At 38.6% G+C, this 17,627-nt stretch overlaps 1 protein-coding gene across 1 annotated transcript in view; it reads right to left on the reverse strand.

Annotated features, from left to right (window-relative positions):
- LOC145442917 (uncharacterized) overlaps window positions 1-15,149 on the reverse strand; it is a 29,691-nt gene extending 14,542 nt beyond the window's left edge. The window contains exons 1-2 of the mRNA XM_080320962.1: window positions 14,906-15,149; window positions 10,929-11,080 (exon numbers count right to left, since the gene is read on the reverse strand). Coding sequence (XP_080177088.1) covers window positions 10,929-11,080; window positions 14,906-15,044 — 291 coding nt within the window. The 5' untranslated portion in view covers window positions 15,045-15,149. The remainder of the gene's footprint in view (window positions 1-10,928; window positions 11,081-14,905) is intronic.
- Between the last annotated feature and the right edge of the window lie 2,478 nt (window positions 15,150-17,627).

Raw genomic sequence — 17,627 nt, forward strand, 5'->3', positions numbered from 1 at the left:
TACATTTCAACATTTAGTAGCGCTAAATTTCTAGTAAAGTACAAGAAGTGATGATTTCCGAGTGAAGTAAAAAGTAAGTATTGCTGGTATAGTTTACCTGAAAACCGAATACTCTGAAATAGAAGTAGATGCAGTGTAAATAGTTAATCACTTGATTAAGTTTAGTGCAAGCTGATAAAACCTATACTTGAGTACTACAAAATGCACGAGTATTTCGCCATCGCCTCCCTCCACGTAATAAGTGACTACGGTTTAAGACTGCTTTTACCGATACTCGTCGGTTTCAGTTTTAGATAGAATTCGGAAACCAAATAATTTCATAAACATAAGCTAATTTAATGAATTTACTCGAATGTGCTATGCCGCGCTGATAAGATTAAATATAATATACTTATCATGTTACAGCGATTTTTCTAGCGTAGAAAATCTTTAAAATGTAGTAAGCAGGCCAGTATGAAGATATTCGTTGTGCTGAATAAACATAAAAAATACTCTAGACTACTTTATCGATAGGGGAGATCTGGTACCGATGGATCACTGGGACCGAAAATACTTTGAAAATTCTCTATGATAATTCGATGATTGCACTCCGTGAACTTGTCTACAATTGCAAGCTGGCAAAATCTTTCCTCACATACAAAAAAATTCGACGTGCGTGAGCAATGGGGTCTCTCACAGATAATTTTTGTTTTAGTGGGTGTAAACTAAATTTAGATCGACATATACATTTTTCTGTGTAACCTTCAACATGAACAAACCAGCAATCATTTTTATTGTGAAGTGTAGGGCTTGTATCAGGCTATATAATGGCACCTATTATTTTTTTCAGTACTTTCCTTGAGTGGACTTTTTTTCGATTCATGTATAAAATTCGTATGGTGGGGACCGATGATACAATAGCCAAATCAAGCAAAATAATCAAGCATACTAATCACGAAACAAATAAAACATGCCTACGTATAGAAAATCTTTATGTAATAATTGCATATGATGTTTTATCGCTATAACGAGGTATTTGGAAGTCACCCTGTCGATTTTCATGCAATATGTATGTACCCTCAAATTTATAAGTCCGAGCCTAAATCGAAACGTGATTTTATGACAACATTTGAGTTAATATTTATTCTATTTTTTGACAGTTGCGACCAAACATTCTTCTTTGTCTTGCTGTAGCTTAGATTATAATACTGAGAAAGAAAAGTAGTCACATTTGAGTTTTTTAGGGTATATGTGTCATATGTCCCCGGGTCGTGTGTCATTGGACCCACCGGGTGGGGACCGATGACACGTTCGAGCAACAAATTTTGAACGTCCATTAATATTTTTTGAGAAGACGGATATTCATGTATATGTGCGCGATATGTAGAGCTTGTATCAAAGTGCTGAGCCAGCAAAAGATCTGCTGTTTTCGGCTGAACATTTCAGGGTCAGCGATCATTTTCCGATTTTTGATCCATCGGTACCACATCTCCCCTACTTTACAATTTCAGTTTTAGATAAAATTTGTGTCTTTCACCTATAATTACAACTCCTAGCTATCTAAACATGTTTAGAATATATTATTTGCGATGATACGAACCCGTGAAGTACTCAAGTAGCTTTTCGTAGGATATAGATAGATGAAACTGACAACACTCACTAAGACCTCTGGTCCACTGAAAGAAGTACATTGTAGCAGTAAAGTCCTACTAAAGTACAAGAAGTAATGATTTCCGAGTGAGTTAAAAAGTAAGTATTGAAGGTATAGTTTGGTCGAAAAAGCGAAAAACTCTGAAATAGAAGTAGATGCAGTGTAAATAGTTAATCACTTCATTAAGTATAGCGCAAGCAGGCCAAACCTATACTCGAGTACTGCAAAATGTACAAGTACTTCGCTATGTTCTCCCTCCGCGTAAAAAGTGACTAGATTTTAGAATACTTTATCGGTACTCGACAGTTTCAGTTTTAGATAAAATTTGGTAAGACTTTAAATTTTAAAGTAGTTTGAGCTTACGTTTGTATCGCCTTGACAAGTAACATTATCAGACATGAAAATTATACTATCATCTAATATAGAAGTTAACACACGTCAATGTGCTTCGGAATTCACGAGAAATTGCTTACTAAGAGAAGTATATTCTTGTCTACACGATAGTGGAGAGAATATTTAAAATGTAGTAAGCAGGCCGATGGGTATTCGTTGGGTTGTATAAGCATAAAAAACATTCCCGCGCGCTCCTAAACCTAACTCTTCCTAACCCAATACCACCTAATACTAAGACGCGCGCGCGGGAATGTTTTTTATGCTTATACATAGATAGCGAGGAGTTGTAATTATAGGTGAAAGGGACAAATTTTATCTAAAACTGAAATTGTAAAGTATCGATAAAGTAGTCTAGAGTATTTTTTATGTTTATTCAGCACAACGAATATCTTCATACTGGCCTGCTTACTACATTTTAAAGATTTTTTACGCTAGAAAAATCGCTGTAACATGATAAGTATATTATAATTAATCTTATCAGCGCGGCATAGCACATTCGAGTAAATTCATTAAATTAGCTTATGTTTATGAAATTATTTGGTTTCCGAATTCTATCTAAAACTGAAACCGACGAGTATCGGTAAAAGCAGTCTTAAACCGTAGTCACTTATTACGGGGAAGGAGGCGATGGCGAAATACTCTTGCATTTTGTAGTACTCAAGTATAGGTTTTATCAGCTTGCACTAAACTTAATCAAGTGATTAACTATTTACACTGCATCTACTTCTATTTCAGAGTATTCGGTTTTCAGGTAAACTATACCAGCAATACTTACTTTTTACTTCACTCGGAAATCATCACTTCTTGTACTTTACTAGAAATTTAGCGCTACTAAATGTTGAAATGTACTGTTTTCAGCGGTCTTGATGAGTGGTGCTAGTTTCATCTATATCCTACGACGCATTTTCGCGCTGCAGAATGACTTATCGCAATAAAAATAACAAAAATACTTCGAGAATTTGCGAACTCTCACTGCGCAATATTTGAGTATTACGAAGTAACCTTCAAAGTGAGCCTACATCTTAGATGTTATCCAAAACCACATAAAATTGCGTAAAACGTTAGTACTCTAGGTATATTACTGTTTAATACTCTAGCTATCATGAAGTTGATGTACTCCAATATCATAAGGACTTGAGAGTATGTGGTGCATGTAGGCAAAAAACCTACTTGGGTATTCTCAAGAAGTAAGAGTACTTCCATACTTAATTTAGTTTACGGCGATTCGGGCTAAAAGAATTCCAGCGTATGTAATGCCCTGTAAACGTTGGCTTCCGGTAAACCGAAGTGACAAAGCTAACACCCCGTTTTTCCACTAGAACGTCTAAGAATGGTAACGAGTTAGCACGCTCTTTTTCAAATGTGAATTTTAAAGACGAGTGTAGAAAATTCAAGTTAACGAAGAAATCATCGAACTCCGTCTCATTTTGACAGACATCTTAGTTACCGTTACCATTCTTAGACGTTCTGGTGGAAAAACGGGGTGTTAGCTTTGTCACTTCGGTTTACCGGAAGCCAACGTTTACAGGGCATTACATACGCTGGAATTCTTTTAGCCCGAATCGCCGTAAACTAAATTTGATTGGCACATTGGTGCACAGAGCCTTGATGATTTGTTCGGATGTAAAATTAAACGCGGAGCTAGAATATATCCGCAAAATTCTAATCGATAACGGCTACCCCGAACACATCATCAAAAGTTCTGTGGACAGAAAACTCAGTAATTTCAATCCCAACAAATCACAAAACACGAACACACGGTCTGAGGAAAATGTATATATACATTTGCCGTGGCTGGGCCCCATCTCTTCCCGGTTTGAAAAACAGTTGATTTCTGCTGTAAATCGCTGTTACGATAACGTAAAAACTAATGTTGTGTTTACCACCAAACAATTGCTTCCTGCAACGCGCAAAGATGTTCTTCCTGCTTTTCAACAAAGCAATATAGTCTATGATTTCAAGTGCCACTGTGATTGTCGGTACGTGGGAAGAACAACTCAGCGCTTGCAGGAACGCATCAAACAACATGTCCCTAGCGTTATTAGATCACGCATATTGGACTCTCGTGAAGACGCAGCCGTAACTGATCTCCGAATACTAGAACGTAATCAGGCCATGGCTATGAACTCTGCCATCGGCAAGCATTTGGCTGAGAATGCAACTTGCGCTAAAAACTATCGCGATGAAAGATTTTCGATATTAGGTAGAGGCCGCACTAATTTCCATCTGTCTGCACTGGAATCGACTTATATTAAAATCCACCGACCGCGCTTGTGTCAGCAGAAGGAATTTGTAGTGAATCTAAAAATTGTCCACTAGCTGCGCTCGCGGTTTGCCTGTATTTCATGTTGTTTGTTTCTATGACGTCATAATTGGTTGTATGCAATGTAGCTAGATGCATGTTTTTGAAATTCTCCATTTGCTGACGATTGCCCTTGAGAAGTGTCAGCTCGAAAAGCTTCGGGTTTTAATATGAATATATTATTAAAATGTATATTAAAGTTCTGTACCCCAAAGAGTCTCTTCATGCTAATTCTGTTATTAAAATTGACTATGTATGGGTATATGCTATGTTCACGAAAAACAGATATGCGTAAAAGTCGGTATTCGACTGCGATAGTTTCAAAGGTGTTTCATCGTTAGATGTGTGATGAAATTTAGCATGGTGCATTGCCATAATGCCCTACAACTGCGTATCAAGTTTAGAGTTGGGATTCAATGTTAAGCATGGTAATTCCGTTATTAAAGTTGGCTATGTATAGGTACGTGCTATACGCTCCCGCAAATCAGATGTACGCAAAAAGTCGATGTAGAGCCGCGTTAGTTTTAAAGTTGTTCCATGATGAAATGTGTGATGGGATTTGGTACGGTGCATTTTTATAATGTCCTATAACCGCGTACCAACGTTCAAGGTGGGAATTCAATGTTAAATGAAGGTTTATCATCGCATTCCGAAATATTGAAAAATCGTTAACATTACATCTAGGACGCTTCGCCGAGGAACGATTGTGACACACTCCACAAGGTAAATATTCGATTATGATGCCGTTTATTGACTCGCGCACTCAACAGCTATCCGCTAGCGAATGATTGTAATGCGTATCAATCGTAAACAGTCAATTAGTACATCAACTCGCGAGCATGCTAATTCCGTTATTAAAGTTATCTATGCATAATGCGTGCTACGCTCCTGCAAAACAGATTCACGCAGAAAGTCGGTACAGAACGGTGTTGGTTTTAAAGGAGTTCCATAAACATATATTGTGCGGAAACAACTTTTTACAAGAACTATAAAACTCCACTCCAAGCGCTGCGGCTTAGCTCAAGCGAACAAGTATTTCGGACTTTGGGAGTCAAATTGTCTTTCTTATGGTAAATTAACATAGGGAGAATTATTCAGAAAATTTTGTATGTAGAGTATACCGTACGCATCGATACATTGAGTGAAATGGGCTTCCTCAAATTAGAACGGTTAGAATAAATCGAAACAATTTGCAAAGTCCCGTAGGCTTCAAGACATAGCCCAGGCTGAGATCATAGCCTAATAACGAGGGCTTCGAGTGGGATGTTATAAGAAGCAAAAAGAATCGTTGTAAAAGTGTTCAAACCAGGGTTATGCTTGTATAACCTTGACGAGTGCTATTCGGTATGGAACAACATCAAATTTAGCATACTGAAAAAGATCTACTTGACAAAAATTTTCGTTATGTCCATTATAGTCGTGTTCATGCGACGAATTTGTCCGACTTGCTTGCATGAGTTACAAGCTACATAATAATGAATACTCCGCGATGTAAAATTAGTATACACCATACAAAATCCGGATTTTTAAAGTTTTTAGTGTAGCGGCATAGTGCAGTGAAAAATTGGAGCTACTGTATATTATTTGTCGCCTATATTTAAATTCGGTGTGCTAATGCGTTCCAACCACGCTTGATTTCAGCTGGCGATATTACAGCCACACAGGAAGTTGATCGAGCTAACAGCGACTCAGAGCTCATTTAGATTCCTAAGCTACTTTAAAATTAGTACCCGAGTATTTGCTGCAATTATACTGCCAGATAGTTATAGCCATAGGGTTTCGACGGTGACGTACTTGTATAATGCACATTTTGGAGATATTAAGTAAAGCAATGATCTCAGATAAATCCATTAAATTCAGTGCTTATTTCGAGATCTAAGCTACTTTGGAAATGAGGATCCTAGGATTTGCTTAAGTTTCATCTATATCGTACAATGCGTTTTCGAGTTCCAGAATGACTTATGTCAATGAAAAATAGCAAAAATGATCTCCCAATCATTGATCATGGTTTTGTTTTTGAAAGATGTCGCGATGTCGGTATAATATTTTCTAAAACTCAAACTAGGGTGAAATCATGAAAGTGTAGGACTTATGATTAACATATATTGTGCGCAGACAACTTTGTTACAAGAACTATGATATTCCTGTACTTGCTCGAATTACAAATGCGGTATTGTATATTAGTATATAGCCTACTACACAAAATCCGGAGTCTAAAAGTTTTTATTACAGTTGAGAAAAAGTACTCGATACGCTATATTTGAATCTAAAAATATTAATCCCCGTAAAACGTACTGGGTGTGGGGTTCGAACCCACGTGAACACCTGTTCATTGAAACTTAAGTCCAACGCCTTAACCGCTCGCTCAACCCAGTTCCATTGTAACGATATCTGAGAAACCTTTTAAATTGGGGTAGAAGTAACTATTTGCAAGTAAGTTTCATGAAGTCTCGATACCATATACTTGACTCTGAAAATATTAATCCCCATAAAACGTACTGGATGTGGGGTTCGAAGCCTAGACAAATAAGAGGATCGTGTTTGAAAATAGATGGAGAATCACTGGATTAAACTTTACTGAATACTCCGCAATGTAAAATTAGCATACACTATACAAAATCCGGAGTGTCAAAGTCTTTGGGGTAGCGGAATAGTGTAGTTTTCTAACTACTTTACAAATTCATACGGTTTTTCTTGGTGCGTTCCAGGATAAATGCAATTTTCGCGCTTTTTTATTTTTATGTTTTCATTAAAATTGGAGCTACTGTATATTATTTAACGCCAATATTTAAATTCGGTGTGCTAATGCGTTGAGGTTGAAGCTAAAACATCCTATTTCATGCGGCCAAGAAGACTAGCACCGCGTAGCCGAATTTAGCATACCGAAAAATATCTACTTTACAAAATATTCATTTCGTTATGTCCATTAAAGTCGTGTTCATGCGACGAATTTGTCCGACTTACTTGCATGAATTACAAGCTGCATATTACAACTAGTTAACACGCGTTGATGTAACGTTCCTCATTTGTATGCATAGCCTACGCGAAATTGGTTACCGAATTTTTCGATTAGTTTATATTCCGAATTTTATTTAAAACTGAAACTGTTAAGTACTACTAAAAGTGTTATAAAATGTGAAAAAGTGTACAATGAGAATTAATATTATGTCATGAATAAGTAGTTTACAAAGTCATACGATTTTTCTTGTTGCGTTCCGGGATAAAATGTAATTTTTCGCTCTGTTTTCCTATTTTTCATTAAAATTAGTATTAATTTTACAAAAAACGTCGTGTTTTGACTTTTGAAAATGGAAAATGCGTGAGCTGGACTAAATTTTTCCGTAGTTCGAACCCGCTACTTCATACATTAATTCAAAGTATTGGTCAGTAATCGCAGCACCGCTCATATTGCGCGCCATCTATTTATTTCACGGATAACGAATTACTCCTGCTTTCCTACGGTTTGCCTACTAATAGTACTTAGTTTAGATTAATAAAAGTATAGTGATTGAAAATAGATCACTGGATTATAGTTTACAGAAAACTCCACAATTCTATGTGACGTCCTTGCATCCCAACAACCTTCCAACTATTCGCCACCTCATAAACACTTGAGTAGGCCTACATTTGATGCGTATGGGGAAAACCTAGTTAAATTTTCATATGCATTTAGTTTCCAGCTCTGAAAGCAAGCTTGGTCTATGATCAATAGCAACTTTTGCGTAAATTCCGTTCTATTTCACTTCATACCTATACAATGTAGATAGTCTATTCGAATAATTCGATGCATAATTGAAATTTCCTCTGCATGATAATTAGGGCTTCTATTTTTTGTTGCAGGGCAACTTTGTTGTAGCCGAAAGCGGTATTATCTAGCAACAAGGTTTAAATGACTCGCCTCCGGCGTTTATTGACCGTATTACCCTTATTCTCGTCATGCAAAAATTATGCATGTATTAGTATGAAGCTCAGATGCAGCAAAGTGTGTGAGACTGGCTGTAAAAATGGCGCGAAGCAGCGACTCTAATTTCCCGGCTTATAGCAAACAACGACGCTGAAATTCTACTGCAGACGCAGCAAAGTGTGTGAGACTGCCTGTAAAAATTGCGCGAAGGTACATTTCCCGGCTTATAACAAATAACGACGCTGAAATTCTACTTCAGATGCAGAAAAGTTAATGCGTTTGGCTATATAAATTGCGCGAGGGTGCATTTCTCGGCTTATAGCGAATAACGACGCTGAAATTCTACTTCAGATACAGCAAATGCGGCAAAGTCTGCGCGAATAGCTGCATAAATTGCGAAAAGGTGCGACTCTAATTTTTAGGCTTTATTGCAAATACCGATGCTGGAATTGTACCTATGCCACATAGAACTCGAACACTATCGATGAAATTCACATAAAATCATGCGTACTTGATCGCGTGAAATGTACGTATAATTTTAATATATAACAATAAAACCGCGAGTGTAAAATAAAAGTTTGGAAGTAGGAATAGGCGAAATCCCATTTTATATTAATTAATTACAGTCTTCGCGAACACACATAGTCCGAAATATACAAAAATTATTTCTCGAAAGTTAGCGCACTAATATTATTAAGTCGCATTAGTCCTAAATACACATAATAGAAGCAGAATCTGAATGTTACCAACGTCCTTGCGTAGATGATCGTGCGAAATGTGCGTAGAATTTTAATATGCCATCATAAAAACCGCGATGAAAGTGTACGCATTAATATTATCAAGTCACAGTATAGTGCTAAATACACATAATAGAATATATGAGGAAAGTATCATCTAACGTATAATGAACTAAATACACATGTCAGAATATGCTTGATGATGTGGCAGAGCTGTAATAGATGACGTAGCAGATGATGTGGCGATGGGCGTGTCAATGGACGTCCTGTAGGCGTGGCATATTAAGGCGACGTGGCCTTCTGTGATTGGACGGTCTATAAGGTCGATGATAACACTACTCACTAGTTGAAGTCAATCAGACATCCGTAGTCAATCAAAATTGTCAAGAAGTTCTTTGAACTCGGATAGCGTAATGATGACGATAAGCGCCTGCCGCCCGGCGGCCCGCGCTCGATTTCGCGTCGGAGGTTTTTCTGGTCTGTTTTTACGGCAACAAAAAAGTCCATAAAAGACCCGTTGAAAGAGTGCACTTATAAGAAATGAAAATAGCTACAAAGAACCGAGGAATAGAGACAACACACCGAAGAAAGAACCGAGACATCAGGCACTAGGTCAAGGTGGATGGCAGTTTAAGAGACCGCATCGCAGCTATGGTCGTTCGGCATTCTCCTATCTGTTCATGACATCGCATTGTGTCTTATCGCATTGTACATAGTTTGTGTCGTGTCCAGATAAAAAATATTATCTGACGATTATTACGAGTATTAGCTCTGGCTGCATGTCGGGCGTAGAAACCCTTAATAAATACTGCACGTGAACATCAATTATATTGGAACGCAATCTCGTCTTGCCAATGTTCATGGTTGAAAATGTTTGCTCGCAAATTTATGTATTGTAGACCCGAACAGAACATAAGTAGTCTCATGACTATCCATCTCGGGTTGGTCAACTTGGATTTCTTCCATGACACATAAAATTTGTCAATACTTTCAGATTACTCTTTCACTTTCATGGTAGAAACTCTCCACGGGCCGCTCAAAATCCCGTAGCGGGCCGGATCCAGCCGTGTGCCGTATGTTGTCCGCCCAGGATAGTATTTTCGTATCAAAATGAACACAACTATTTATCACTCGTCTGGGGTAATCGTCAGCTAGAGACCTTGAACATTGTGTATCAACAATCGTATTACAAAATATAGGCATATTGTCTCGTATCATAACTAGGGTTGCATTTAAAACAAATGGTTTTTTAAAATATGTTTTAGACAGTGTTTTAAACAAATGCCTTTAAAAATGTTTTTTTTTTTAAGTATAATTAGGCCATAAGTGTGTAAATACTTTCCAAAAACATGTTCTATCAGCCTACGGACGATTACCACCCGATATAGCCAACTTATACGATGTGGGATGGTTGGAACCCGCGAAATAGCCCGTTCAACAGCTATAGTACGTATGTATGGATCATCGGTACGGAATGCATGTTTTAATAATGATGACCGCCGACCGCATAAATGCTGCATGACGATGTAGTCCTGGTTAAAGATATTTTTGGTCCGTATATGACAGGGTTTGGAAGACTATTTCGTCAAAGGAGCTATATTTACCCTATATTTTCACTTGTCAATGGCAATCCACTATGGCGTCACAGTTGAATATTCGTGACGTCATTGCTAAGAAACGAAACAAAACACAAACAATAAAAAACAGGCTTTAAACAAGGGCTTTGTTTTAAACATGTTTGTTTTAAATTGATTTTTGTTTAAAACAAAGCCCTAATCATGTCACCAAATGAAATACTTCACTGGTAGTTTGTAGTATATACAATAATATATAATAAGACGACACGTAGTAATATTTTGCCTTCCAGACGTCGTCTCCGGTGTTGAAAGCGGAAGCTATGGTAGTCAAGTTGGTAGCCAAATATCTACTGGGCAGATCAGCAACCATGACTAGTGCATTTACCTGAGTTATCAGTAGTACGCATACCATGATGAACACAAGGTTTACGATGAGCATCCCGGATAACATCAGATTCCATCGCCTTTGAGCCTTAAAAGTTTGATAGCGATTGCGTGTTTCGTGAACTGCAACTGCACTTTGCGGAGCTGACTTATCTGGCGATGAAAAATAAGCAAAGGTGGTCGAAGTAGTCGAGCAAAAATCTACTGAAATACAGATACAGGTAGTGGTTTAAAAGCCACCAAAAACACTTTAAGTAGAAGTAGAATTGGCTGGGTTTGAATCTTTTAAAGTAAGTCAGTAGCTAACTGAGAAAAGCCGTCATAGATATTATCCCGTGCTCGGTAAAAATTTAGTATCCGGCTATGCGGACTGTGCAGAGTGATAGATTCGTGCTGCTACATCCCAGGAAGTATAAATGTTCCACAACATCACAATTCAACCGCATCATACTTTGCAAATGATAGTTTTCTATGGAGCAGCGGCTCCTAACCTTTGTTAACCCCATCACCCCGTTTTAGGCAATCGAATGGTGGAAAGGAATGGTGACCCATGAGACACATGATTAATGTGTAGAGCAACGCCGATAAGTTACATGTATTGCTAGATTACGACACCCATCGTTCCACAAATTATGCTGGGCCATATTTACTGTGATTGAACATCACATATGGGCGAATACACGGTGTGAAAGCAACCACGCATTACCGGTACCTTTGTAAAAATAAAAATTGTCATTCTTTATCCATTTCTCGCGAAGCACAACCACAAACCGGATTTCCTGAAAATAAAATTCTTGTTGGCACTCCCTGAAAGCCTAAAACCCCACACATTCTCCTTATCACTTTCTCTCTCGCTCTCTCATTGGACGAAATAATAGGTTTCTTCTTGACGACATGTACCAGCGAAAAGTAATTGCGACAAAATATAACGATGTAGTAGTAGCGGAAAATTAGATTTACTTGAATTAGTACTGCAAGTAGAGAAAGACTCCTTGAGTACTTGGGAAAAGTAGAAATACTTCGTTACTGACCACATTTGGGAATAAGCTACCAGGTTATACTGTCCTATTACAGGAGGATCACAAACATTGTAATGGCATTCACGCGAGTGTGTACACTGTAAAATGTAGCCCAGTGGCGTGCGGTCACGGGAGGCAAGTGAGGCCGTGGACAGAAAATTACTTGAACCTTTGGTACTTTTTAGCGATGTAGGTGAATGACAAATTTTGAACATTTCTGTACACGCAAATACCCACTTTGGATACTAATTGTTCGGACATATTGGTCGAAAGGATAGGCGAACACATATAAGCAGAGTTGCCATCGACATGGACCCAAAAATAAGAACAGTCGAAAAATTAGATTAGCATGAAAACGCGTTTTTGTACATACTTTGTATTTATACGAGCAATGGCATATCACATTCCATACTTTTCACCAGAAACAATCTGCTCCAGCAACTCCTTGTTTTTAGAAAGTGCTTCGGATCGCACGACAACTCAGGTCTAGGTATACCTTTACTCAGGGCCGAAACAGCACTTCGTCACCCATCCCCCCCCCAAAAAAACGTTGGTCTTGCCCCCATGGGTGATAAGCCAAACTTCATCACCTCGTTAGAGGCGTCAACCAAGATGGGAAAAGGCGGTACACCAAGTTAACCGTTAACAATGCTTGTAGTCTTGGTCCTGGCCTAAGAAAACTTATTTGCAATGTTGGAATCGGGGAATATTGCTTTGAACAATTGCGATGTGCAGTCGTTGCTGAGGAATGAATGATTGCTTGTGTTTGACAGTATGGAATGCCCATTTACCCTCTGCAGCAACTGCCTTGTAGTCTGTGGTCGTTGGTGCTGATCGACTTGTGGAAAAATTATTCATCGGCTATCTCAAATTGATCATCATGACACATTTCTTGTGTTTTGAGGTATCAATGTGAGTTGAAATAGCGGTCTTTCCTATGGCATCCAGGTTAATGTCACAATTGCAGATATTGCTACGTGAGAAACACTCGCCCTTCAAGCTTCATTATATACCTTTGAATTCTCTCTCATAATCGTCACGAAAAACGTCTTTACGCCTGTTCATTTATACTAATCAGATTTAGCCTTATATGTAGCTAAAACTATATGCGCAAGTGCAATATAATTTAGAAAAATTTATCAATGATTTATAGCTTTACTACATCTCAACAAATGTGTCGACTGCACTGCGCCTTCTCTCACTACGCAATAAATGCTGCCTTCCCACAGCTTGAGCTTATTCTGCTGTAGACCAAACAGCAGGTACGTGGTACTGCTGTTTACTGCTAAAATGACGTCCGCTGCGGTAGCTTGGTACAGACGAAACTGCTATACCACCACTCACTGCCCTATAGCTATCTCACCACTTAGAAGTCAAATCTTGTGGTGTGTACGTCATGAGAGTTCCTTTCATTTATGATGTCATAAAATCTCGACGAAAAAGCATAATTTTAGAATATTATGCAAAACAGATACCAGAGGAAAACGATCGAAGTTCTGTGGCGGTTGAAAATAAGACAAAATAAGGACGCAAGTCGAAAATAAGGACATTTCTTAGAAATAAGGACTGTTGAGTTTTTTAAGACGTGGCCCTTCAAAATAAGGACAAATCTTAGAAATAAGGACGGTATGGCAACCCTGCATATAAGTCAAGTATCAGTATCACCTGTGATCGCGCAATTCCTCGTACGCAGCTCAGAATTTATATCAACTGATATCAATCGAAAGCTATTGTAGCACTGATTTCCAAAATTAAAACAATAATATTTTCTCAGCACTAACCATGAACGTCACCAAACGTCACTTGTACATTGCTGATATTGGCATTCAGTAAGTTTCAGCAAAATTGTTTTAGTTGGGACATCAAATTTTGGGGATATTGGCGTGAAATTTGTGATCGGTGACCAAATGAAGAGGGTTTTGGCATTTCATATCGTATTCTGTGTCATCTGAAATGACATATTTTGGTTGCAAATTCTTATTGAAGTATTCGGTCTGTTTCGCGAATAATGAAGTATCCCAACTCTTAAGTATTTGTGGCAATGCATCCTTTTACCATGGCCAAGCGATGGCCTCGGACACGTAGAGGGCCCACGTATCACGAAGACTTGGTTTAAAATCGAATATATGTATAAAGAAACCGATTAGTGTGACTTTTCCATCACTGGCCTGTTAGAAGTGTAAAATATATCTGTAAGGATATCATGTTATGGTCAGTAGCTTATATCCTGGCTCGTCTTGCGGACTATACCTGCAAATCGCGACATCTGGAGCACATTCGACCCTATATTACTATTTGCTGTCACTACGACGATCAGTGATCGGTGATCAGGAACAACATCGATAGGAGAGAATTTACTATTGCTACATGGGATTCTGCAATGATATATAATCAGAATGCATTGGTTGTCAAACTTTTTCAGACACCCCCCTCCTTTATGATAGTGACAAATGTCGCGCCCCCTAAACTTCATATCACAAAATGCTATCAAAAAGCTATAGCAATCCGAAAGGATAGTTTGAGGGCATAGAAGGTTATGACTGTTGATGAGAAAAGTCATGAAATATGAAATTAGGACTATATACAGAACAATAACTATGAAATGAAGGTGTATCGCGCGAGATGACCTTTTTCTAGTCAATACAAGGTAATTAGATCTAGATATAGAAAATCGCCCATTTTCTCGTCCGCTATAGTAACTTTTGCATCCTGTGAAGAGTGCCCTCCTTTCCGGATCTCAAATTACGACAACCCTATTGTAGCAGTACTTGGCAAGGTAATCCAGCACCTCACTTGAATACCTCCATTCACGTATGAGCAAAAGGGTGTCACATCTTTTACTTCTCACAATGGAACAAATTCTCGTCTTTGATCAAGGTTGTCTGATATCGACCGGAATGCTATTATGGACATATCGCATGTAGGTTGACCTTCTGTATTCTGGACGCTGTGTACTCACCTCCAGGTTCTTCAACATTTTCCTCTGATCTGGCGTTTTCAGATCCTTCAACACTTCGTAACTGCAATTCCTCACTCATTTTCGCCTTACGGACATAGATCGATGTTGGTCCCACCCGTATGTGAATGCTAAATAACATAAACCATTACTGAGTTGTTATATTTCAATGGAGTTAATATGATTCATATTCGCTTTTTATAAAATTATTTTTGTGTTGCAATATTCTATTTGCTATAGAAAGCAATGCAGCGCAGTATTCTAGGTATAGTCAAAATGTTCTGCAAAACTAGGATGGCAACAACATCTTCAACAGAAACCGAAAATTTCAGGTTTGTGTCTTAGTTACAATTTCTTGTATTCAACAAATACCTTCAATAATCAAAGCCAATACTGACCAGGGCATGGAAACCACTTGCCTGGTGGGAAGTCATCACGATCCATTTATAATTTATCATATCTGGTACAACGGACTTTGCCCAACGTACATTTATTATATACTTCGATAAGGCGTTAATTTAACGAAAGTAATTCAAGCCTTTCCTTCAACGTTTGAAACAAGGTGGTTCAATACCCCATGATTCATAGACACAACTGCACGGACAGCAATAGCATGATTGTTAATCGTGTCAATGTACTGTAATTCAAATACAATGCAGCAGCAGATGGAAACTGCGGATATCGGTATAGTCATTGACATATGGTCACACAATGACTAAAACAATAATTTTAATGTTTTTGCAAATCTCATGAAGAGTTTTAAATAGGCCCTATATTCAAATTGGTATTACCTCACCATAGCATACTTCCTTGGAAGCCATTTCATTTGGTGGCTTTTGTGATAGGTAATTATTTTTCCCCAATAATTACAATTGCGATACTACGTGAGCTCAGAGAATTATGATGTGGTGGGACGCTGTTGTCCGGCTGATCTTACGTCCATTGGCTTAGGTTTGAAGCTTTCTTTAGCTTACCAACTTTTGCTGTTAGTAAAGCATAAATTCCTAGCCTTTTACCTGAATGGTGAATAAATTTGTTCGTTTGGAGTTGCATGATGCAAGTTATCGTTAATTCGAAAATATCACCCAACCGTCCAAAACCTCTAAGAATAAGAAACAATTGAGCCATTGAGAAGGAGATTGAGCGAATCAGTAAACACAGTGACTAATAATATTTTTGGCCACTAAAAACGGCATTTCACTTCATCGTCAACAAATACACACAGCTATCAAGCCACGCTATCAAGCCACGCTGAGTGAAGCGGAGCAAATGCTATCCCTGTTACATTCTTATGCGTGTAATTTCTACATGTTTCGAGACTACGATTTACAGACTTTTTTGGATAGTTGGCGTAGTGGAAGTTACAATATGCGAGATGCAACGCTGGAAAACGACAGTGGTCAAATAGCATTTGTGTTTGCAGTATACGAATTCGAATAAATATCATCATTAATATTAGTCTCCTTCGTGTGAGCATTGCCCAATTTTGTTGCCTCCCAACCTATCTTGACTAGGGTTGGTAAGTCACCGTTTTAGATGTGAACTTGTCACTAAATTTTGTGAAGCAGGCAACCGATTTGACATTCCAAGAGTAGGACCTTTGTGATAGTTGTGGCAAAACTGCTGAATGGAAGTATTGATACATTATCTCCATGTCATAACTGGAAAGTTCCATTACATACAGGGCGTTGGAGCCGGAGCCCCGGAGCCGTGCATTTTTACCGGAACTGTAGCCGGAGCCGGAGCTGTATATAAAATTCAGCCGGAGCCGGAGCCGGAGCTGGAGCTAGTTATTTGAGGGGTAGCTCCGGCTCCGACGTATTTCATAAGATGCTATCATATATGCAACAACCATATCTGCTGAGTTCACATAATTCAACAGCAGGCCTTCGCGAAATTCAGAATCTTTTCTTCTTTGGCGCTACCTTTTCCGACTAACCATGTTCCTGGGGATTTAACAGCAGAGTAGTCATATGTTCAATGTTCAATTTTCATACATGATTGCCGAACCTCGGTATGCTAGATATGCCTGTGAATATTGTGGGTATTCGGCATACCCGCAATTTCATCATCAGCACAACCTTGTTGGCCAACGGTTCGAAAATAATGATCACTATGTATTACGCGAAATGGGAGAGAGGATAAAAACGTGATTTCGTTGCACATGTCGATATGACGAGCATGAACTGAGAAATTCCATCTCATCGTTGCTATGAATCGGATGAGCTATTACAAGTTTTTTCGTGATTGTTCTTTAATCGGGCCGCGTAATTGGACAGTGTTATTCTGTATGCAATTATGCATGCGAATTGGAATTCATTACTGCGGATGATCGTCATTCACTCCAGTAAGGATTTTCGAGCGTCGATAGGGGATGGCAGAAGAGTAGCCCAAAACGCCGTTACACTCAGCGAACAATTGTCGCGGTGCGAGCTACTCAATGCGATGTATGCATGCGAATTGGAATTCATTACTGCGCATGATCGTCATTCACTCCAGTAAGGATTTTCGAGCGTGAATAGGGGATGGCAGAAGAGTAGCCCAAAACGCCGGTACACTCAGCGAACAATTGTCGCGGTGCGGGCTACTCAATACGATGTCAGGACCCCATGGTATTTTATATTGGAGCCAAATTACTGATTTGATACGCGATTTCCAATTTGTAATCATCTGTTTCGTAAATTCATTCTTGATGTCTGCTTGATACTCTAGTATTCCCGGATTA

Source organism: Botryllus schlosseri, chromosome 7 (genome assembly GCF_051294905.1).
Source record: "Botryllus schlosseri isolate E-star chromosome 7, Bs_hap1, whole genome shotgun sequence".
Classification (NCBI taxonomy): domain Eukaryota; kingdom Metazoa; phylum Chordata; class Ascidiacea; order Stolidobranchia; family Styelidae; genus Botryllus; species Botryllus schlosseri.